At 37.7% G+C, this 25766-nt stretch overlaps 1 protein-coding gene and 1 long non-coding RNA gene across 6 annotated transcripts in view; both read right to left on the bottom strand.

The window, feature by feature from the left end:
- Positions 1 to 2799, bottom strand: part of LOC130682918 (uncharacterized) — a 50283-nt gene extending 47484 nt beyond the window's left edge. Inside the window, exon 1 of the long non-coding RNA XR_008996373.1 lies at positions 81 to 2799. This is a non-coding gene — a long non-coding RNA (uncharacterized LOC130682918). The remainder of the gene's footprint in view (positions 1 to 80) is intronic.
- A 5-nt stretch (positions 2800 to 2804) lies between these two features.
- Positions 2805 to 25766, bottom strand: part of NSUN6 (NOP2/Sun RNA methyltransferase 6) — a 63450-nt gene continuing 40488 nt past the window's right edge. For 4 of the 5 annotated variants that reach the window (XM_036881163.2, XM_036881172.2, XM_057498251.1 and 1 more), the window contains 4 exons: positions 20837 to 20981; positions 8980 to 9128; positions 5861 to 5986; positions 3719 to 4307 (listed from right to left, as the gene is read on the bottom strand). In XM_036881163.2, coding sequence (XP_036737058.1) covers positions 4095 to 4307; positions 5861 to 5986; positions 8980 to 9128; positions 20837 to 20981 — 633 coding nt within the window. In that variant the 3' untranslated portion in view covers positions 3719 to 4094. Of the gene's footprint in view, positions 3001 to 3313; positions 4308 to 5860; positions 5987 to 8979; positions 9129 to 20836; positions 20982 to 25766 lie in introns of those variants that run through there. The other variant, XR_008996372.1, reaches the window with a different exon arrangement.

Here is a 25766-nt window from a genome sequence, read left to right as displayed (position 1 = left end):
TGTCTGTGTGTAGAGTGGCTGAGATGAATCTGAATGAACACGAATGAAGAAATTAGACTGAGATCTAGAGTTCCACCCACCTGGCTTTGTACTTGATTGTGCTACGTGTTGTTTTGCTGATCCCTTGAGCAGTCAGGGAATGTGAGGAAGCTTGCTGCCAAAGGCGACTGGGAAAGCATTCATCTGCTGGCTCCTTGTATTTGCTCCTAGAGAGTAAAAATACAGGCAATTTTTAACTGTGAGTGTTTCACTGGAACTGTACAATCTTTGTGTGTTCGAGTGTTTTAGTATGAAACGTTTACACGCTTGTAGATCTATTTCATGGGGAAATAAATTTTTCTACCTTCTCCCACTTCCTTTTCTAACCTTGCCTGTTGTTCCTGTTTATCCCCCAGTTTACTGTCCTTTCACCCCCCACCACCAACTCCAACAGTGTTCGTTAAAACCTAGAAGTGCTTCTTATAACCAAATTTTCTGCTCTTCAGAAGTAATCAGGGCAAAATGAGGTGACTTGAAGTAAACAGAATGTTAGGAATATCTTCCTACATGAACCCAGAAGATTCTATGTGCAAGCCTCAATGATACCACTGTACACAGCTTATAAAATGTTTGTCACTCTGAGGCTGAAACCTCCTCCATGTCTCCTAATGGAAAATTTTGTCCAGTTATGACTGGAGAGGTAAGACAGTATTAGGTGTGCTTGTACCTAGCACTTGAGTTTGTCCCTGGAAAATGCCCACCTATAATTGCCTAACTTCAGATCTCTGCATTATGTAATTATTATTATTTTGTTACATAAATTAATCTGTTGTTTTGCTTTTAAACTCATTTCCCCTCTCCCCAAAAGAAAATTCAGTTTTAAAAATGAGTTATGTAATGTTTCATAAGCTAATACATGAAACATGTCCCTCAACCTATTTGCTAATTAGCTCTGTACTAGTGACATAAATTTATTGAATATAAAAACAGTAATTGTAATATATATACATTTTTGATGTAAAATACTCACATCATGGGAAACCTTGTACTCCAGTTAATGTTAATTTGATAAACTTTTCATCACACTAAGATGTTGCTGATCATCATCCTTTCCTACAAGAAAGTCCATCCCAATTATTGACTTTGGAAAATTTAAATTCTTGATGTGTTTGGTCTGTCTTACTTGCTGCTGCCACTAATCCCTTTCAAACAGTCATGCAAATGGATTCCATTTTTAAAATTTTGTACCTGGATTCTTAGCTTCTCACTTTACTGTGAAACACCCATTAGTCCAAATCAGAATATTCCTCAAAAAACTGTATTGCAGGATTTGACACTAAAGCACCTATATGTGAAAGTGTATAGTGGGCATATGTGTAAACAGTGTATATGTGTAAATGAAATAGTCCCAAGGACAATGGGAGCTTTACTGGCTTCTGGAATGTAAAATTACAGTCTTTTCACACAGCAAAGGCTTCATCTTAACCTACTCGTAGAATCATGACTTTTGTAGTCATCCTAGAAAATGCTGGAAATGTGCTTAAGTAGTTCTGGTGTTTTGTCAGACCATTTTAATTTTTCCTATGCTTTTTCTCTACTGCTGTTACAAAAGGTGCTGCTCAATGTAGGCTGTCTCAGTCATTGTACTTTGGAACAATGACACATTTTTAACATGGTCTGCTATGCATTCCTGGTAAATATTCACTGTCAGCTAGTTTGAAGTCATTCATATAAAAGAGCTGGCTTCTGTGCTGTTTATTATTAGTTGTATTAATTGCTATTTTAGGGCTGATCGTTATAGTTGAGATTATGTTAAATATTCAATGCCACTTCCCACACACAGCAGAGTTAACTTCCTTCCACCTTGACTCTGATTTGTGATTCAGATTTTCAATTTTACTGTTCAATTTAATAACAAAGATCTACCTTGATTTCAAAGTTAATCCTCACCCTGTCCCTTTGCTCAATGAGTAATGCTGCTAGTCTTGGATACTCTCATCTTTTGAATACATCAAGAATCACACAGAGAAAACAGGTAACTAGATAGTTCTGGGCCAGTGGTATAATTTTGGCTAAATTATATTTTTCACTATTTGTACTTCACTCTATTTAAGCTATAATGTGATACAGGATGTTGAATTAAAATGCTTTTTCTGTTCCACAGAAATATCTAAAAGACTAAATTATGTTAAAAGATAATATATTGATTTTCTTCCACATTTCCCTGATTTTTTTCCTTTTTATTGTATTTTTTTTCTTAAATGTGTGTCTTTTAATAAGATTGAATGCTTTATTTTCCCAATTTGCCTTATTCTTTCAAGGAAAGAAACCCACTGAAAATGTCTATATCAAAAGAGGAAATTTAACAATATTCTTTATCCTGTTTTCAACATGCAAGTATTTTTCTTCTGTTTTGCCTGAATTGCTTATATTTTGTTATTTGTTGGTGGTAATCAAAAATACAGTTGCTATTCAGCACCTCTCTACCATATTCGTTCCATAAGGCTTTGCAGAAAGCATGAGAAGAAAGGGATTCTGTGGATTTTTCACAACATATTTAAAGTTTGGGCAAGTGTTCTGAGCACTAGAATTAGCAGTACCACAGGGGAACAGTGTTCTCCCTTAAGTCAAATGACATCTACGGGACATAAGACAGAAGGATGGATGTAAAGGAGTCAGCCACTTTGGATCTCAAGGAGCTGAAGAAGTACCTTTTCCCTGATTCAGTAAGCACATACTGATGGTCTGCTCTGAAGCAGTGGCAGGAAAAGACAGAGTTCTTTCCTCCAGGGCTTTCCTGTCTGACGGTTGGTACTAGGGGCTTACCTGATAAACTAGAATGTGGTATGTGCCATGAGAGCAGTATGGCACTAGGCTACCAGGGGCACAGAGAAAGAGTCTAACCACTTCAGAGAAGAGTGCTCAGGAAAGGCTTCTTCAAATAAAAGGCCTTCTAAAAGATCTTAACTGACCCGAGAGACCTTGCAATCTTGACGGATACAATAAATTCGTAACAGAAACCTATGAGGGGGAAAAAAAACATTAGGCAATTCTTTCCAATTGTCCACTTTATGTGCCCCATGCTCAGGAGGTTTTGGGTGAGTTGAATGAAAGTTAACAAAACATGTATTTAACTACATGAGATAGACAGCCTTTGACTTATAGCTGGGTAGTGCATATTTTAATATACCTTATCTAAAAAGCAGGATGAAGTAAACTTAAGTTCATAATTGTTTTTAAGTCACTTTGGCCACTATAGGGGGATGTGTGCTTGGGTGATAACATTTTTATCTGATTTCAGATTTAATTACCAAGTGGCCTTTTTTTGTCTTACCTATTATCATGGTCACAGTTGCTTTGTCTGATGGTGCTCTGTGAAACATGCTCAATATGAGAACACCAAAACCTAGTGGGAAGTGCCAGGCCAGTTCCCAGGAATGAGAAGCCACTTTTCCCCACAGGTCACATCTCTAATAACTCACATGATGTGTTCTAATAGATGATCAGAGGCACCCAAATTATGCAGTACTTTCATATTTTTGATCTACAGAGTAAAGAAAATATTCATGATAGTTTTTACTTTAAAATGATGAAAAAAAGGCGAACATAGTAAAGGCAGTTTACCAAATGGTAAGCAGGCAAAATACTCAGCTCAGTTACTGGCACATGGAAAATGTTACAGTTCCCATTCCCTGAATTCTTAAGGAACTACTACTTAGGAATTCAGGAACAGAAAGCCTTTTTTTATAACCAAATATTTTATTCCTTTTGTTAGACTGACCAATTTTAACATTAAAATATGACTTGCATTCTTTACAAATTAAAACACAAGACCCCAAATGAAAATATGTTCCAGACATCTGTAGGCATCTCCTTTTCTCTATACTCTGCTAAATCAATACAAAAAAAAGTATTTTAAAAACACAAAATGCAATCTCATATCACTCCCAACTACTTCCTTATGAAGCAGTCTCGAGCAAGTCTCTTAACCCCTGGTGAAAAAGCTAGCAATGTTTTCTGTGTCCTTAGCAATCATGACATCAATCACTTAGCTCGACAACAGTTTAAGGAAAAAAACACCTATGTTTGGAATTTCACTTCTAAAGATCCTTCTCCTATGTGCATTTGCCTTTTATGAATTTTGCAATGAAAAAACCTATACAATCCTTATTTGCCAGCCAAATCATGTCTCCTGTTACGGCATCTCTGAGAGAATCAATGTCAGTGTCCAGTAATGACACAACAGATGGATCAAATCGCTGCAGCTGTTTCAGTTGTTCAAGTGAGAGGCCAGCTCCCATCATTCCTGCTCCTCCAATCTGTGGTTCCTGTTTGGAGAAAATGAATAAATATGGATGAACATCCTATAATTAGTAAGTGTGCCTGTGTACAATGTCAGTTGAGAGAAAGAATTGAGTTATAGCTACCACAAATTCCAAAAATAGAACAATGAGTAAATACCTTTTATTTTATGGAATGCCCATGCTGTTCTTCTGGGTAGTTGAGTGGCAAAACAGTCTATTGTCATCTGATGAGGGAGCAGCTCTTATGGCCCCCACATGCTTATCATATACCATAACATTTCAAAAGGCCTGAGCTTCAGTTAGAAACACATGGATTTAAATCACAACTCTGCCACACTTAAGCTGTGTGACCTACTCTTTGCTCATCTACAGACAGATAAGATATTCACTGAGTCCTAAATAAGGTGGTATCATGCCTGGCATAGAGTGGGCACTCAATAAATGGAACATTTTTATCAGAACAGCAATGGATAAAAATTTAGTTTTATTTATCTGACTCTGGGCCTCTAAAGTTGCCTCTTTCTGATCCATAACAATTAGATGATATAAGTTCGCTTTTTTGTTGTTTTAAATGTACTCAAATCCATCAGGAAGAGATAATAAAGGCTATATCATTAGTTCACAGGAATACAGATTCATTAGGAATTGAGTGATACTTGCAAACCAGTACTGCAAAAGATCCATAATCCTAAGTCACCATTTCACAGACAAGTATCTATATTGTTAAAGGTTTATTTCCTTAGATTTATGTCTGGAAACCTATTGCTTATTAACCCATGGGGGAAAAAATTCCATCTATTTTAGATATACATTGAGTGTATGTATACACACACACACACACAAAGTGAATTCCATAGTCTCCCTTTTGTCTAAAATATATTGCCTTAAATTCTGAGTCAAGAAACCTCTCCAAATTGCCTTTTATGTATTACCTAACTAGAGTTCGTATAGAAAGGTACTGAAATTAGACATCCAATGTACCTGAATGAATGTGAGCATTATTTCAGATTTAAAATTAATCTTGAACATCATGAGTTAAAAATCTAGTCATAAGTATAGTCTTAATAAAAACCATAACAGAAAGACTGGTAGATAAAGTACAAGGAAACTTTTTAAATTTTACATATTTTATATAAGAAACCATAAAGCAGCAGTAATCTTGGGCCATTTCTTCTCCTCTTGACTAGTCTTTTGATATCCTCATTATTAACACCTGTTTGGGCTTTGGTGTGACTTAAGAAAAAATGCTCAACATTTTCCATATAAGAAAAATCTAGGACTGCTAGGTGAAAAGTACCCCCAACTTTCTGGAAACAAATAACATGAACAAGAGTCACAAGTGAAAGAAACATAACAAATATGGCTCTCTGGCATTTTAACACAATGGCAAGGAATGAAGACAGGGACAAACTCCAGATATGAAAACTCTGGGCAGTCTAAAATGGACATAATTGGAGAAACATTCCTGTTTTTGCACTATTTCAGACATATTTCTTCATATAACATGTTGTGTTTATCACCATGCTTCATCTTCTGTGATTTATTAGATTACACAGAGAAAACCAAATGGTTCTTACCTGGGGATGAAGCTGAAGGCAAGGAAATGTTCTGAGGGCCCAGGCAACTTGCTCTTCATTTTCTGCCAGTGTGACTGTGCATGTACTATAAACCAGCACAGCCCCCGGCTTCAGCAGCTCAACTGCCTAAAGAAAATGTGATAAAATTATACGTACCTGAGATCAAATAAATATTTTAAGGGATTTTATTTCTGTGTGGTGTCTTTCAAGTGTTTGGGATAAATAAAATGATGTTCTGTATGACTGGATTTTATATCTAATTAAATGTTCCAGACCAGATACATTTCATTATCTTGGAGCTGTTATAGTTCATTTAAATCAAGACTTTCCCAAATACCATCATTCAGTTTCACTGCTTTAGATACCATTTTTGATGTGGAAAACAAAAATTTACAGTTCTTGAATTCCATACTCTCATATTCAATTGCCTTTTCAATATTTCTACTATCAAATCTGACATGTGCAAACTAAACTCCTATCTTCCCTCTGAAACCTACTGGAGAAATATTTCCATCCTTCCCAATAGTCAAGCCCCAAATGTTAGGTTATCCTTTATGCCTCTCTTTTTCTCACATTCCCCATCCATGAGCAAATCCTATTTGCTCAACCTTCAAAATATATCTAGAACTTGGCTACTTCTACAACTATCATTCTGGTCCGTATCTTTTGCCTGAATTACTAGTCTCCTCCTTGGTCTACCTGCTTCCTCCCTTGCCCTCCTACCATCTGTTCTCAATAGAGCAGTGCTGTTAAAACTTGCACTTCTCAGCTCAAAACCCTACCTGCCCTCCATGATCACTTGGGAGTCAAAGCCCAGGCCCTTATAGTGGCTTTCAAACCCCTACACAAAGCAGGCCTCTTGCTGCCTCTCTGGCCTCACCTCCTACACTGTGCTCACTCTTTTACCAACACTGGCCTCTGCTCTTCTGGAACCCACCTGGCACACTCCCACCTCAGGATCTGTGCATGAGCTAAGAAAGCTCTTCTAATTCTCTGCATTATTTGTTCATAATTTTATCTTTGCTTAAATGTCACCTTTCCAGCAATGTCCTCCCTGACGACCTTGTGAAAAACTGCAAATCCAGCACACCTATTCCTCTTTCTTCCTTTAGTTTGCTCTATAGGACTGTTGCCTTGCAACAAACTACATAACTTACTCATGTTTCTTTTCCTCCCCAGTTATAACAGACACCCCGGAAGAAAGACAGGGATTGTTTGTTTTTTCTCGACTGTGTTGTTAGCATCCAGATTAGTGTACATATGCGGTAGGTGCTCAACAGTAGGTCCAGTAAATAAATGAATATGAAAATAAGGTGTTACACAAAACACAGTTTGAATTTGTCCCAAATAAAACTAAGGTTTATCTTTTCAAATTCCCAGATTTTATTTTTAAAATTCAAATGAAAATCTTTAATATACGTATGTGTGTATATATCTATATACATATAGAAAGAATATACCGGTGCTTTCTTAACTAGAGTATGTTGATCAAAATTTAAGCTTTATTACAATGTGCCAGTTTTTGTTTTAACATTTGGCATGGATTTTCTCTGTTTATTTATAACCATTACCCTAGCCTGTGTGGTTATGATCTCCAATGGAGTAACCTATTCAGTAGAGTTGTTATGACCATTTCTCAGCTACGAAAATGGTCACTCAGTCATTATGTGGAGGAATCATAGTTCCAATCAAGATGCATCTGACTCTACAAAGTTCACATCCCCAACTGATTTCTATCCATGCCACATAGCATACCAGCTATGTTCTAAATTCTCTCTCACACAGTGTCACCTTTTCATTGAAATCAATGCAACTACTCCTAAGAAGCCTTCATTTTCTTCCTGCTCTGACCAAAAAGAACAAAACACCAAGTTTCTTAAAACGGTATCCTAATTTTACTCTCAAGTCAAAGTGGGTTTCAGGAGTAAGGAAAGCTGCTCTTTTGATGCTTGTTGTTCTCACTGCCAGGCTGTGTTCTTCAGGAACTGTACAGAGGAAGAAAAAGTTGAATAATCTACTACCAGTGCCACCTTTGTGTATTAAAGGATACACCAGGAGAGATCCATAGAAATGTGCTCAAGGAGAACTTTAGGGACTGAATAATGTACCCATTATTGTTGTAGCCTATGTGTTTAAAATTAGAGGGCTGAGAGGAAATAATAAAATCATCTTTGATCAAATGCAATCTTATTTTCTGTGAAATCTGAATCATTTTTGCAAGGCAGAGAAATCCTCAAATGTCCTATTTGGGCTTCCTCTGAATCATACTACAGACTAGCTACGTTTGCAAAGTTCTTATGGTTCTTCTATATCCTACACTGGACAGCTACTTCCCCTTTTTATCAATGTATTTCCCTCTATTAGACTTCCCACTTCTAATATACTAAGATGATCCAGGACCCCTATAAAAAAAGAGTAATTTATTTTATACCCAATTCTTTATACAGATTAGTAACTATATATTAAGAACCCATGACTTTTTGAAGATAGAACAGGATGTTCAAAATTCATTAAAGGTCTCAGTGAAGAAATTCTACAATTGCCTGTAATGAAAAAAAGTTAAAAGAAAGTTTTCAACATGGAAGCTCCTTACATTTAAACTAGGTCATTGTCCTTTTTTGTGTGTGATATTTATCAACAAATTTATCACTTTAACCATTTTAAGTGTACAATTTAGTGACATTAAATACATTCACACTGTCATGCAACCACAGCCATTATCTGTCTCCAGAACTCTTTCATCATTCTAAACTCAAACTCTGTAACCATTAAACAATAACTCCCCATTCTCCTTGTCCCTCCAGCCCCTGGTAACCCCTTCTGCTTTCATCTCTATGACTTTGCCTCTTCTAATTATGTCACATACATTGAATCAGATAGTATTTGTCTTTTTGTGTCAGGCTTACATCACTTAGTATGTTTTCAAAGTTCATCCATGTTGTAGTGTGTGTTTTAATTTCATTCTGACTGCATGTACACACCTCATTTTGCTTACCCTTTCATCCTCTGATGGAAACTTGGCTTGTTTCCACATTTTGGTTATTGTGAATAATCCTGCTATGAACACTGTTCTCAGTCTTATAAACATCAAACTAGTGAAAGTTAACTTTCACACATACCACAGTGAAGAGTTTTCGTTGTAATGGTTGATATGATGTCACTTCCTTCAAAGTCCAGGAACAAGCCATGTTTGGTCTCTGTCCTAGTCCACTGCAGGGAGCATCAAGAAGAATTCGGTCAAAAGATTCTGGCAAAAATGGAGGTCCTCCTATGAAGAGAGTTATAAATGTATTTGTTTCCTGCCCTACTGGTCTAGAATAGAAAATGCCTGAGATATTAAAATGATCAGGGTTTTAAAATCATAAGCTAGAATATAAAGTAAAGAAAAACCTTTTCTCTTCAATCAAGTACCTGGTGAAACTAGTTCTGGCTAATAGGCAAAACGGTTAAATATGCGATTATTATAGTTTAGGGTTATTCTGTTGATACAGTGCAAACCCAGGCCTCACCAAATGAGACCTTGTTTCCCACAGTTCATCAGAGCCAGGACCCAGAATTGATTCTAGTCATACTGAGTGCTAACACTTCTCTTGGTAATACCTACTGAAGTCTGCCCCAAAAAAGAGGGCACCTATTAGATTCTAGTCAGATACACCATTTGTGTACTTCCTCTGTCTCCTTGCATTCATGGCCATCAGCACGGCTCTGCTAGAAAGAGTCAACAGCCTCCTGGATCCAATCTTCCACAAATTTCCCTTTGCATTCACTTGAATAATTTTCTCCACTTCAACTTCTGATCTATTTAATGTTACTGGACAAAGCCATGAATCTAAACAGTCTGCTTATATACTTATGCTGACTACAAAGCAAGATATTGGTGTTGGCTGCTTTTTTAAGAAACTGGTTGATTACCTACAGTACTTATAGCAATGTTCACAATCTTACTCCAAGATAACCTTCTCCTTTTCTCTGACTGCAAAACTCAGACACAAGCACTTATCAACTGAACTCATTCCATCTATAACCATCCTTGCTTTCTTACTATTGCCTCAGAATACTTTTAAAAGTAAATTATTTTTTAGGCTTTTGCTACATACAATAAAATCCTCTAGAAAGAATATGCCAATTTACACTTCCATTATAATGAGTGTACTTCTTTTCCCAAAATCGTCATCAAAGCTGGTAATTATTTTGCTGGCCATTTGTGTTTTTTCTTTATATGGTCACATTCTTTGTTTATGCCATTTTTCTACCGAGAATGTTTTTTTTTCTTGTTGATTAGATAATCTCTAATAAAGGATATTAATTTCTCCTTTAAATGTTTTACAAATATTTTCCACACAGTCATCTGCCTTAGATTTCTTTTTGTTTTTATACACATGTAATTGTTGAGTATTAAATGTATATTTTTCCTTGTTGAGCTCTACGTTTGCTTTCATGCCTTAAAAATCTTCCCCACTGAGATACGGATAAAAGATGGCGGTGTGAGAGGAGAGACAGAGGCTTCCTCTGAAAACTGGATACAATTAGAAAATTTAATTGGCACAACTAATCCTGAGAGAGCAACAGGAAAGAGGGCGGCGTCAGACTGCACACACCTGGAGAAAAGAGCAGACCTCACCGAACGGGGTAAATACCAGAGCCATGCTTCCGCGGGACCCGAGCCCTTCCCCCACCCAAGCTCACCAGCAGGAGGAAGACAAACGGAGCAGGGAGGGAGTGGAAGGCTTGGGACTGCTGAATACCTAGCTCCGGAGATCTGCTCTGGAAGCACAAACCTACATTTCATGGTGCTTTCATGAGACTCACATGACTACCAGGTTGGAAACTTAATACAGGCAGAGTCCCTGGGGAGACTGGGATTCCGGCTGCTTGTGGAAAGCAGGGATCCATACCCGGCTGCTCTGGGACAAAAACATACCTGTTTGACCGGCCCACTGGCTCAGGGAGTGCAGACAGGCACAGGAGCCAGGAGGTGGGGAACAGCTCTTTCCTCCCCCAGGCACCAGTACCGCTCCCCTGCAACCCCCGATGTTGCTTCAGGGGCTCAGCAGCTCCAGAATAGAGCTTCTGGACACTAGAGGGCGCCATATACAAACATGAAATGCCAAAGGAAACTGGTCCAGAGTCAAATTGTTAATACAACTCCAGAGAAATATTTAAATGATATGGACCTTGTGACTCATCCTGAAAGGGAGTTCAAAACAAAAATCATCAACATTCTAATGGAGATACAGAAAGACATCCAAGAACTCAGGAATGAATTCAGGTCGGAGACCCAATCATTGAAGAGCAAGATGGAGGGTATTAAAAGCAGGTTGGATACGGTGGAGGAGACAATAAATCAAATAGCAACTAGAGAAGAGGAATACAAAGAAGCTGAGGCACAGAGAGAAAAAAGGATCTCTAAGAATGAAAGAATATTGAGAAAACTGTGTGACCAATCCAAGCGGAACAATATTTGCATTATAGGGATACCAGAAGAAGAGAGAGAGAAAGGAATAGAAAGTGTCTATGAGGAAGTAGTTGCTGAAAACTTCCCGAATCTGGGGAAGGACATAGTCTGTCAGGCCATGGAGATCCACAGATCCCCCAACACAAGAGACCCAAGGAAGACAACAGCAAGACACATAGTAATTAAAATGGGAAAGATCAAGGTTAAGGACAGACTACTAAAAGCAGCCAGAGACCAAAATAAGATCACATACAAAGGAAAGCCCATCAGGCTAACATCAGACTTCTCAGCAGAAACCTTACAGGCCAGAAGGGAGTGGCATGATGTATTTAATGCCATGAAGCAGAAGGGCCTGGAACCAAGATTACTTTATCCAGCAAGATTATCATTTAAATTTGAAGGAGGGATTAAATAATTTCCAGATAAGCAAAAGCTGAGAGAGTTTACCTTCCACAAACTATCTCTGCAGTGTACTTTGGAGGGACTGCAATAGATAGAAGTGTTTCTAGGGTTGGATAGCTGTCACCAGATGTAGTAAAACCATGGTAGGGAGGGTGGAGCAACAGATTGCAAGGCAAATGCAAAATTAAATTGACTATCACCAAAGTCAATCAAGGGATAGACAAAAAGTACAGAATTTGATACCTAATATATAAAGAATGAAGGAGGAGAAATAGAAAAGAACCTTTGGATTGTGTTTGTAACAGCATACTAAGTGAGTTAAGTTAGACTCTTAGATAGTAAGGAAAGTAACCTGGAACCTTTGGTAAACACGAATCTAAAACCTGAAATGGCAATAAGTACATACCTATTGATAATCACCCTAAATGCAAATGGACTGAATGCACCAATCAAAAGACATAAAGTCACTGAATGGATAAAAAAACAAGACCCATCTATATGCTGCTTACAAGAGACTCACCTCAAACCCAAAGACATGCACAGGCTAAAAGTCAAGGGATGGAAAAAGGTATTTCATGCAAACAATAGGGAGAAAAAAGCAGGTGCTGCAGTACTAGTATCAGACAAAATAGACTTCAAAACAAAGAAAGTAACAAGAGATAAAGAAGGACATTACATAATGATAATGGACTCAGTCCAACAAGAGGATATAACCATTACAAATATATATGCACCCAACACAGGAGCACCAGCATATGTGAGACAAATACTAACAGAACTAAAGGAGGAAATAGAATGCAATGCATTCATTTTAGGAGACTTCAACACACCATTCACTCCAAAGGACAGATCCACCAGACAGAAAATAAGTAAGGACACAGAGGCACTGAACAACACAGTAGAACAGATGGACCTAACAGACATCTATAGAACTCCACACCCAAAAGCAACAGGATACACATTCTTCTCAAGTGCACATGGAACATTCTCCAGAATAGACCACATACTAGGCGACAAAAAGAGCCTCAGTAAATTGAAAAAGATTGAAATCCTACCAACCAACTTTTCAGACCACAAAGGCATAAAACTAGAAATAAATTGTACAAAGAAAGCAAAAAGGCTCACAAACACATGGAGGCTTAACAACACGCTCCTAAATAGTCAATGGATCAATGACCAAATCAAAATGGAGATCCAGCAATATATGGAAATAAATGACAACAACACAAAGCCCCAACTTCTGTGGGACACAGCGAAAGCAGTCTTAAGAGGAAAGTATATAGAAATCCAGGTATATTTAAAGAAGGAAGAACAAACCCAAATGAATAGTCTAACATCACAATTAACAAAATTGGAAAAAGAAGAACAAATGAGGCCTAAAGTCAGCAGAAGGAGGGACATTATAAAGATCAGAGAAGAAATAAATAAAATTGAGAAGAATAAAACAAAAGACAAAATCAATGAAACCAAGAGCTGGTTCTTTGAGAAAATAAACAAAATAGATAAGCCTCTAGGCAGACTTATTAAGAGAAAAAGAGAATCAACACACATCAACAGAATCAGAAACGAGAAAGGAAACATCACAATGGACCCAACAGAAATACAAAGAATTATGAGAGACTAATATGAAAACCTATATGCTAAGAAGTTGGAAAACCTAGAAGAAATGGACAACTTCCTAGAAAAATACAACCTTCCATGACTGACCAAGGAAGAAACACAAAATCTAAACAAACCAATTACCAGCAAAGAAATTGAAGCGGTAATCAAAAAACTACCCAAGAAAAAAAACTCCGGGCCAGATGGATTTACCTCGGAATTTTATCAGACATACAAAGAAGATATAATACCCATTCTCCTTAAAGTTTTCCAAAAAACAGAAGAGGAGGGAATACTCCCAAACTCATTCTATGAAGCCAACATCACCCTTATACCAAAACCAGGCAAAGACACCACCAAAAAAGAAAATTACACTCCGATATCCCTGATAAATGTAGATGCAAAAATACTCAACAAAATATTAGCAAACCGAATTCAAAAATACATCAAAAGGATCATACACCATGACCAAGTGGGATTCATCCCAGGGATGCAAGGATGGTACAACATTCGAAAATCCATCAACATCATCCACCACATCAACAAAAAGAAGGACAAAAACCATATGATCATCTCCATAGATGCTGAAAAAGCATTCGACAAAATTCAACATCCATTCATGATAAAAACTCTCAACAAAATGGGTATAGAGGGCAGGTACCTCAACATAATAAAGGCCATATATGATAAACCCACAGCTAACATCATACTGAACAGCGAAAAGCTGAAGGCTTTCCTCTGAGATCAGGGATGCCCACTCTCCCCACTTTTATTCAACATAGTTCTGGAGGTCCTAGGCATGGCAATCAGACAACACAAAGAAATAAAAGGCATACAGATTGGCAAGGAAGAAGTCAAACTGTCCCTGTTTGCAGATGACATGATATTATACATAAAAAACCCTAAAGAATCCACTCCAAAACTACTAGAACTAATATCTAAATTCAGCAAAGTTGCAGGATACAAAATCAACACACAGAAATCTGTGGCTTTCTTATACGCTAACAATGAACTAATAGAAAGAGAAATCAGCAAACAATTCCATTCACAATTACATCAAAAAGAATAAAATACTTAGGAATAAACCTTATCAAGGAAGTGAAAGACCTATACCCTGAAAACTATAAGACACTCTTAAGAGAAATTAAAGAGGACACTAACAAATGGAAACTCATCCCATGCTCTTGGCTGGGAAGAATTAATATCGTCAAAATGGCCATCCTGCCCAAAGCAATATACAGATTTGATGCAATCCCTATCAAATTACCAACAACATTCTTCAACGAACTAGAACAAATAGTTCAAAAATTCATATGGAAACACCAAAGACCCCAAATAGCCAAAGCAATCGTGAGAAAGAAGAATAAAGTGGGGGAGATCTTGCTCCCCAACTTCAAGCTCTACTACAAAGCCACTTTAATCAAGACAGTTTGGTACTGGCACAAGAACAGAGCCACAGACCAGTGGAACAGATTAGAGACTCCAGACATTAACCCAAATATATATGGTCAATTAATATTCGATAAAGGAGCTATGGACATACAATGGGGAAATGACAGTCTCTTCAACAGATGGTGCTGGCAGAACTGGACAGCTACATGTAAGAGAATGAAACTGGATCACTGTCTAACCCCATACACAAAAGTCAATTCAAAATGGATCAAAGACCTCAGTGTAAGTCATGAAACCATAAAACTCTTAGAAAAAAACATAGGCAAAAATCTCTTGGATGTGAACATTAGCGACTTCTTCATGAATATATCTCCCCGGGCAAGGAAAACAAAAGCAAAAATGAACAAGTGGGACTATATCAAGCTGAAAAGCTTCTGTACAGCAAAGGACACCATCAATAAAACAAAAAGGTACCCTACAGTATGGGAGCATATATTCATAAATGACAGATCCAATAAAGGGTTGACATCCAAAATATATAAAGAGCTCACACACATCAACAAACAAAAAGTGAACAATCCAACTAAAAAATGGGCAGAGGAGCTGAAGAGACAGTTCTCCAAAGAAGAAATTCAGTAGGCCAACAGACATATGAAAAGATGCTCCACATCTCTTGTCATCAGAGAAATGCAAATTAAAACCACAATGAGATATCACCTCACACCAGTAAGGATCGCCATCATACAAAAGACAAACAACAACAAATGTTGGCGAGGTTGTGGAGAAAGGGGAACCCTCCTATACTGCTGGTGGGAATGCAAATTAGTTCAACCATTGTGGAAAGCAGTATGGAGGTTCCTCAGAATGCTCAAAATAGAAATACCATTTGATCCAGGATTTCCACTTCTAGGAATTTACCCTAAGAATGCAGCACTCCAGTTTGAAAAAGACAGATGCACCCCTATATTTATTGCAGCATTATTTACAATAGCCAAGAAATGGAAGCAACCTAAGTGTTCATCAATAGATGAATGGATAAAGAAGATGTGGTACATATACACAATGGAATATTATTCAGCCATAAGAAGAAAACCATTTGCAACAACATGGATGGAGCTAGAGGGTAGTATGCTCAGTGAAATAAGCCAGGCGGAGAAAGACAAGTACCAAATGATTTCACTCATATGTGGAGTATAAGAACAAAGAAAAACTGAAGGAACAAAACAGCAGCAGAACCACAGAACCCAAGAATGGACTAACAGTTACCAAAGGGAAAGGGACTGGGCAGGAGTGGTGGGAAAGGAGGGATAAGGGCAGGGAAAAAGAAAGGGGGCCTTACGATTAGCATGTATAATGTGTGGGGGGGGGGCAGAGGGAGGGACGTGCAACACAGAGAAGACAAGGAGTGAGTCTACACCATCTTACTATGCTGATGGACAGTGACTGTAATGGGGTTTGTGGGGAGGGACTTGGTGAAGGGGAGAGTCTAGTAACCATAATGTTCTTCTTGTAGTTGTAGATTAACGATAATAAAATGAATTTTAAAAAAAATCTTCCCCACTATAAAATCAGATAAATGTTCATCTACATATGCTTCTAGTTATCTTCCATTTAATTCTTGACAGTAAACTCTTCAATCTATCTCAAAATTACTTTTATGTACAATCCTGTCTCCCCATCCTCTAAGAGCTACTTACTAATTTTTCTTTCCTCCAGATTTGAAATACTTCTTCATCAATACTAAATTTTTGTACACACTGTCATCTATACTGGGCTTTCATGTTGTTCCAAATATGATAGTTCTTAGGCTGCTTTTTCTGAGCTCTGTATCTACCCTTCCCTCTTCTGCTATGGATGCTAAGGTGTTGACTCAGTGAACAATTTTCCTTTGCCTGCTGACTTCAAGATTCACCAATAGGAGGTAAAGGAGTGATGGGGGTGGTGTGGGGAAAAGATACAAGATAAGAGGGGTAGAAAATGTACTTTCTCCTTCCTATCTGCTGTTCCTGTCAAACCATCCTAGTAATAGCTCTTTATCTTAGCAGCTGCAGTTCCCAACTTTTTCCCTTAAATATTGGTTCATGGAGGACAAAACCCCATCAGCTCCACAATGCTACCTGCTCTGAGTCCTCAGGAATAAGCAGCAGTACCCCCTTCCTTAGAGTTTTGAATTACAGCTCCACTGACCCTCTCCTCTAAGCTTTTTGGTTCTGATAAGTGAATCTCCTGCCTTTGCTTCTCCTGCTATAGGGGCAGTAGCTGCTTTCAGCAGTTATTAGCTCTGGGATGCCTCACTGATCTCCTTTTGCTTTTTGCTTTTCCAGCTCTCCAACATGCATTTAACTGATTCCTTGTACTATTTATTTATAGAAAATTGTCTTTTTTTAGTTCCCTCTAAGTTCCATAGCACTTTGATTATCTTTTAGATAAACAGTCTTATAATACAGTCACTAGCATTCATGTTTTACTTGCCCCAAGGTACTGAAAATTCCTTAAAAGCCAGAAAATCTTTAAGCCCAGTAGATACCTTTGTCTGAACTTAGAAAGCATCCGCACCTCTGGATGAATACAGTCCTGTACCATGATAAACAGATCATGGGCTAGATTTCAGCTTAAAATTCACCCCTTAGCTAGGTGGCCTTGTACAGGCCACAAACACTGTGGCCCTGATAATGGCTACAGCAATGTCAAATCAGTGAGCTCGCTGTTACTAATAAGTACAACTTTCAAATAAGGTGCAGGTTGACTATACAGAAGTTGAATTAAGAAATTAATAAAAACATTCTATACTTGTCTTAGGTCAGACCAAGATCACCAAAATGAGCCCCAAATGCACCTGGTATAAGAAAAATTTCTCTTACTCAAAACTAGAAAGGTATGGGATAAACTAAGGCTTATATGCAGTGCAAGAGTACCAGCATTTTTATACATTCAAACCTTTTTCTTATATATCTTACAACTACTTTTAGTGATTTCTCAAACTGCATTATTTTAGGGTCATATATTATTTAGGAGAAACTTTATGATAAAAATAAATGAGACTGACAAAATTTTGCAATTGAGGGCATGAGGAGTTCTGCAGATCTTCTCCCCAGAGAAAGAACCATAACTATTAAAACTTACAAAACAAAAACAAAACCACCATTTAGTCTCTGGAAAATGTCCAGGACATGCATCAAATGCAGAAACATTTATTTTTAAAAATCTAAGAAATGTGAGAATCTTTGTCATGACAGTCACAGCCCACTCCCATCTCTGCCGACAGCCAACCCTTCCCTCTAAGCTTAGGGAGAAAGAAGAGCCACTTCCTATAAGCACAGCCAAGAATATGCAGCTCCCTCCTCCCTAAGCTCCCAGTCAACAAGTATGGTATCTCTTTGGGAGGGGTACGTCTGCCATCATTTCTCATACTCTATACCCCCAAGTCCTGTGTTACAGAAGCTCAATTCAAGGTAAGAGCAGCTGACAAATCCAGAACTGCCTTCCTCCACGCAGCCACCACTCACAGGTGGCAGCTCTACCCCAGGAACAGTGGCTAAAAATACAAAAGTCCTGACTGCCCTCACCCCCAACATACTGATTGTGAAGAGGTTTCATGCTAGGAGGCAGGCTGACAGCACAACAGGCTGTGGCTCCAGCCTAGAACTGGGCTCATTCATCAAGAGTCACTCCAAGAGAACCAGGCTACTATTGTGTCCCCACCTCTGGAGCAGTGGTCCAAAGATCTTGCCCAAGGTGAGAGGCAGAAATTAAGAACAGAGAGCTCACTCTCCTCAATAACTTACAAAGTTAGTTTGAAGGTTAAAAGACAAAAGTATTACGATTAGCATGTATAATGTTGGAGGAAGCATGGGGAGGGCTGTGCAACACAGAGAAGACAAGCAATGATTCTACGGCATCTTACTACGCTGATGGACAGTGACTGTAGTGGGGGTTGTGGGGGGGACTTGGTAAAGGGGGGAACCTAGTAAACATAATGTTCCTCATGTAATTGTAGATTGATACGAAAAAAAAAAGACAAAAGTAGTAAAATCAAGCATATTCATAAAAATTAGTTGAGATACACAAAATACAAAGATATAAAATATGTCATATATATAAAACATAAAAGGAAGGGTTACAAAAATATAGTTCTTTCACAATGTGTTTGAACTCAAGCAACCACCAACCTAATATAAACTACTGTCATACACAGACAGTATGCATGCTCTACAAGAACCTCACGGTAACCATAAACCAAAACCCAAAGTGAGACTTCAACATCCCACTCTACTTCAGTTGGCAGATCATCCAGACAGGAAATCAATATGGAAACAGTGGCTCTGATTTACATATATTAGACAGATAATATATAGACTATTTCATTCAAAAACAGCAGAATACACATTCTTTTCAAGGGAACATATAACATTCTCCAATATAGACAGCATGTTAGGCCACAAAATAAGTCACAATAAATTTAAGAAGACTGAAGTCATATCATCCTTCCTGACCACAACCCTATGAAACTAGAAATCAAATATAAGAAAACTGGAACACAAATATGTGGAGGATAAACATGCTAGTAAACAACAAATGGATCAATGAAGAAATCAAAGAGGAAAGTGAAAAATAACTGAAGAGAAATGAAAATGGGACACAGTGGTTCAAGATCTTAGAGATGCAGCAAAACCAATGCTAAGAGGGATGTTTATAGTAATATGGGCCTACCTTAAAAAACAAGAAGAACTCAAACATTAAACCTAAAGGAATTAGAAAAAGAACAAGCAAGGCCCAAAGTAAGTAAAAGGAAGGAAACAATAAAGATCAAAACTGAAATAAACAAAATAAAGGCAAAAAAAAAATTAGAAAAGATCAATTAAAACTAAGGGCTGGTTCTCTTTGAAAAGATAGACAAAATTGATAAACCTTTAGCTAGACTTATAAAGAAAAAGAACTCAAATAAATAAAATCAGAGATGAAAGAGAAGTTACAACCAACACCACAGAAATACAAAGGATTGTTAGAGACTAGTACAAAATTTTATATGCCAACACATTGGACAACCCAGAAGAAATGTTTCCTAGAAGCATATAATCTTCCAAAACTGAATCAGGAAGAAATAGAGTATCTGAATAGTTCTATTATTAGTAATTAAAGTGAAGCAGTAATCCAAAACCTCCCCCCCCAAAAAAAAAAATTACAGAACCAGATGGAATCACAAGAGAATTCTACCAAACATTTAAAAAAGACTTGGGCCTTCTAAAACTATTCCAAAACACTGAAGAGGAAAGAACGATTTCAAGCTCCTTCTACATGTCTGTTACCCTGATACCAAAACCAGACAAAGACACTGCAAAAAAGAGTATTACAAACCAAGATCCCTGATGAACAGAGATCAAAAACCTTCAACAGAATATTAGCAAACTGAATTAAAAAATACACCAAAAGGGTCAATTACCATGAGTAGGTGGGATTTACTCCAGGGTTATTTATTCTAAGGATGGTTCAATATCCACAAATCAATCAGTGTGATACACATTAACAAAATGGAGAATAAAAATCACAGTAATCTCAGGAGAAAAAGCATCTGACAAAATTCAATATCCATTCACAATTAAAAAAAAACTCCATACATAGTGGCCATAGAGGGAACAACCTCAACATTACAAAGGCCATATACAACAAACCTGCAACTAACATGATACTTGTGCCAATCAGAAATACAAAGTTCTCAAGAATGTCATGAAATCAAATCTAAACAAAGACACAGAGAGTGACTTAATAAATGAAACAATTTATACTAAAACAAGATATGTGGCAGTTTTTCCTCCCTTCCCAGCTCAGCAGCCCCATTCTTCAAGAACAAAACAGTTCAGGAATTGTAACACTGAAAGGCTCAGAAGCTTTTTTGAAATGTAACATGAAATTAAAACAAATACATACATTAACAAAAAAAACCTTGACAAACTCTTGGGGTTTGACTCTATACTATTAAAACCTGGTATTTGGGATGAGAAGTAAGTGAAAAGGTATCTATTAAGGCAAAATCTCTTGGCCCTTTGGATATTTTAGGACTCAAATGATGATAGCAAAATCTGTTGCAAAAGCCAATTATAAAAGCCTTTAAAAGATTAAACTTAACTCACCTTCTGCATTATTAACTGTATCAAGTTTAAGTGCCTTTGTTCCATCAAAACAAAATGTCCTAATGGAATTCAGCCCTAACAACAAAGCATTCTGCTTTATTTTTTCTACTTTGTTGAATGTTTTATCCAGTGCTATTACTTCTCCCTAAAAAAAAAGAAATATAAATCCAAATCAGTCAAGAAAATAGAAAAATGATGAAAATTTATGTCCTTCTCCACTTCTCTCACATGCCTAGTTTTAAAGCTGAATTCATTGACCAAATGTGTATCAAATTACCTGAATGCTTCCCTTCCCTTTTAAAAAACACACATACCAGATAATTAATTTTCTTATAATCCTCACTACTCTGATATCAACAGAACTCAAAACTATAAATAGTTTGCAGTCTTCTAAGGAAACCTGAAAACACCACTGGAAGTAAATACTAAAAATCAACAATTTGATGTGCTTTGTTCACCTCTGGAAGAACACAAACTATGTTATGAGACATCTGCCTTTTAGTGCTTTGAAATGCAAATGAATGTTACCTGTAAAATCAATCGTCATCTCAATATTTTCTGAGTTATACATGAAAAAAAATTCACACATAAATTCTGACTGTAACAGGGAAATGTCAACCTATACATCACAAGATATTTGGACTGGTATAAAATAGTTCAAAAATAGTTATATATGGTAACACTTTGGTAAGTCAAAGTAAATAAAGACGAGGCCTCATTTTTATGAATATACTGTGACATTTGTGATGTTTTAAAACATACTAGGAAATAATACTGCAGAGATGGCAAGATTAACCGTTCAATGTATTTTCTTGCTTTGCTTCCTTTCATATATACACTGTCCTTGTATTTTATATACATTCAATTGCATAGACTACAAAGGTAAACATCTGTTCATGATATTCCTAAATGTGACACTAGGTTTATTAGAAGACATAGTTTCAATTAATGCCCTAATAGGATAATCATTTCAAATTGGTTGAACTGGAAAAGTAGGCAAAAACAACCTGAATATAGTTCAAATGCACTACAGTGGAAGAGATAGTGCAAGAGAATGCTGAAGGCTACTTTTACAAAGTGGAAGACTCAAGGCTATACTCACACAAAATCTGCATAACTATCAAAACAAATCAACAAATCAAAAGCAGCAACAACTCTGGGATTTATTTGTGTCTCATGTATTTCTATTCAGTTTGCTCATTTCTACATTTCTGACCTTCTCTGGGAGATTACCTAATTCCAGTTCAACTCTCCAAGTATTCCCACCCTTCACCATTTACCTTGCAATACCCTCCATTCTGACCTGGGCTCAGCCACAGGATTTGTGTTGGCCAAAGAAACGACAGTAAATATGACACAAGCAGGGCCCTGGAAAGCAACTCAACAGTTGGCCCTGTCCTGCTTTGTCCTCTGCCTAGACTAACCCTAAATAATTGCCCTCTGCAGCCTAGGCCTCTGGGCCTAAAAGGAAGGTAAGAGACACATGAACCGGAGGCACAACACCCTAATGTTTTTCACCTAACATATTTAAATAAAACAATAACAGAGAACATGTCAGGAGGCAGTCACAGATGGTGGCCTAGAAAAATCTTGAGTCAACCTCCTCCCACCTACTCACCTAATATACACACCTACACATGGAGCAATAATCCCAAGGAAGATCAGAGGCCTGAGTGAATGCTTCCACAATAAGGGATAAAAACACATAAAGAATAGCTGGAGAGACAGACACACATTAAGGGAGGGTGCCGCACCCACTGAGGCACTGCAGGAGGGAGGGATATTACTATATCACTAGAGCACAGACTCATCTACCCTACGGTAGACAAAAAAAGCCACGAATTTATAGAGGGTTTAAACCTAACTGCACAGTCTGAGAGACTTTGTGACAAGGAAGCCCTTAGTAAGACGGCTTCTAAAGGGGCAAGGATTGCACAGAGCTTACTACTCAGGAGAAAGGACAGGTAGACAAAATTGTCGAGGTGCACTCTGCCCAGCAGATTGGGAGTTTTCACGATTTCCAGGTGCTCCAGCTCTGTGGCTGGCTACACAGCTCCAAGGACCCCCTCCATGATACGCAGCCTACTGCACCTTTCTCCCAGCAAGCCCCACCTGGCTCGCAAACCAGAAAACCCTACCCTGGCATTAGGCCAGCCAGAGGGAAGATCTGTCTACAGTAACTACAAACACAAAGCACAGAGGCTTATACCTGTGTGCTCGGCCCACTGGTTCAGGCAGTGGAGACAGGCATAGAAGCCAGGAAGAAGGAAACAGCTCTTTCCTCCTCACAGGCACCAATACCACTCTCCTGCAACCCCCGACATTGCTTCAGGGGCTGACGAGCTCCAGAGAGTAGAGTGTCTGGACACCAGAGGGCGCCATATACAAATATCAAATGCCAAACAAACCTGGGTCAAAGTAAAATTAATATAACTCCAGAGAAAGATGACATTGATCACATGAATCTTCCTGAAAAGGAGTTCAAAATAAAAATCATTAACATGCTCATGGAGATACGGAAAGTTATTCAAGAACTCCGGAATGAATTCCAGTTGGGAGATCCAATCGTTGAAGAGCACAATGGAGGGTATTAAAAGCAGATAGGATACAGTGGAGAAGATGATAAATGAAATAGAAACTAGAGAAGAGGAATACGAAGAAGCTGAGGCACAGAGAGAAAAAAGGATCTCTAAGAATGAAAGAATATTGAGAGAACTGTGTGACCAATCCAAGCAGAACAATATTCACATTATAGGGGTACCAGAAGAAGAAGAGAGAGAAAAAGGGATAGAAAGTGTCTTTGAGGAGGTAAGTGCTGAAAACTTCCCCAATCTGGGGAAGGAGATAGTCTCTCAGGCCATGGAGATCCACAGATCTCCCAACAAGGGACCCAAGGAAGACAACACCAAGACATACAGTAATTAAAATGGCAAAGATCAAGGTTAAGGACAGACTACTAAAAGCAGCCAGAGACCAAAATAAGATCACATACAAAGGAAAGCCCATCAGGCTATCATCAGACTTCTCAGCAGAAACCTTACAGGACAGAAGGGAGTAGCATGATGTATTTAATGCCATGAAGCAGAAGGGCCTGGAACCAAGCTTACTTTATCCGGCAAGATTATCATGTAAATTTGAAGGAGGGATTAAACAATACCAGATAAGCAAAGGCTGAGAGAATTTACCTCACACAAACCATCTCTACAGTGTATTTTGGAGGGACTGCTATAGATGGAAGTGTTCCTGGGGTTTAACAGCTGTCACCAGAGGTAATAAAACCACAGTAAAGAAAGTAGAACAGTTAATTACAAAGCAAATGCAAAATTAAGTTAACTATCCCCAAAGTCAATCAAGGGATAAACAAAGAGTACACAATATGATACCTAATATATAAAGAATGGAGGAGGAAGAAAAAGGAGGAGTAAAAGAAAAGAACCTTTAGATTGTGCTTGTAATAGCATACTAAGTGAGTTAAGTTACAATCTTGGATAGTAAGGAAGTTAACCTTGAACCTTTGGTAACCACGAATCTAAAGTCTGCAATGGCAATAAGTACATACCTATCGATAACCACCCTGAATGTAAATGGACTGAATGCACCAATCAAAAGACAAGAGTCACTGAATGGATAAAAAAAAAAGACCCATCTATATGCTGCCTACAAGAAACTCACTTTAAACTCAAAGACATACACAGACTAAAACTGAAGGGATGGAAAAAGATATTTCATGCAACTAATAGAAAAAAGTAGGAGTTGCAGTACTTGTATCAGACAAAATAGACGTCAAAACAAAGAAAGTCACAAAAGACAAAGAAGAACATTACATAATGATAAAGGGGTTGATCCAACAAGAAGATATAACCATTATAAATATCTATGCTCCCAACACAGGAGCACCTACATATGTGAAACAAATACTGACTTAAAAGGGGAAATAGAATGCAACTCATTCATTCTAGGAGACTTCAGCACTCCACTCAATCTGAAGGACAGATCAACCAGAGAGAAAATAAGTAAGGAGATAGAGGCACTGAACAACACATCAGAACAGACGGACCTAACAGACATCTACAGAATTCTACACCCAAAAGCAGGAGAATTCACATTCTTCTCAACTGCACATGGAACATTTTCAAGAATAGATCATATACTAGACCACAAAAAGAGCCTCAGTAAATTTAAAAAGATTGAAATTGTACCAACCAGTTTCTCAGACCACAAAGGTATGAAACTAGAAATACATTACACAAAGAAAATAAAAAATCCCACAAACACATGGAGGCTTCACAACATGCTCCTAAATAATCAATGGATCAATGACCAAATAAAAACAGAGATCAAGCAATATATGGAGACAAATGACAACAATTATTCAACACCGCAAAATCTGTGGGATGCAGCCAAGTCCATGCTAAGAGGAAAGTATATTGCAATACAGGCCTACCTCAGGAAAGAAGAACAATCCCATATGAGCACTCTAAACCCACAAGTAATGAAACTAGAAAAAAAAGAACAAATGGGGCCCAAAGCCAGTAGAAGGAGGGACATAATAAAGATTAGAGCATAAATAAATAAAATCAAGAAGAATAAAACAATAGAAAGAATCAGTGAAAGCAAAAGCTGGGTCTTTGAGAAAATAAACAAAATAGATAAACCCCTAGTCAGACTTATCAAGAAAAAAAAGAGAGTCTACACACATAAACAGAACAGAAATGAGAAAGAAAAAACCCCTATGGACACCACAGAAATACAAAGAATTATGAGAGAATACCACGAAAAATTATATGCCAACTATTGGATAACCTAGAAGAAATGGACAACTTTCTAGAAAAATACAACCTTCTCAGGCTGACCAAGCAAGAAACAGAAAATCTGAACAGACCAATTACCAGCAACTAAATTGAACTAGTAATCGAAAACCTACCTAAGA

Source organism: Manis pentadactyla, chromosome 3, assembly GCF_030020395.1.
Source record: "Manis pentadactyla isolate mManPen7 chromosome 3, mManPen7.hap1, whole genome shotgun sequence".
NCBI lineage: Eukaryota > Metazoa > Chordata > Mammalia > Pholidota > Manidae > Manis > Manis pentadactyla.
The sequence above is the reverse complement of the archived record's forward strand: the minus strand, read 5'-3'. Positions and strand labels throughout refer to the sequence as shown.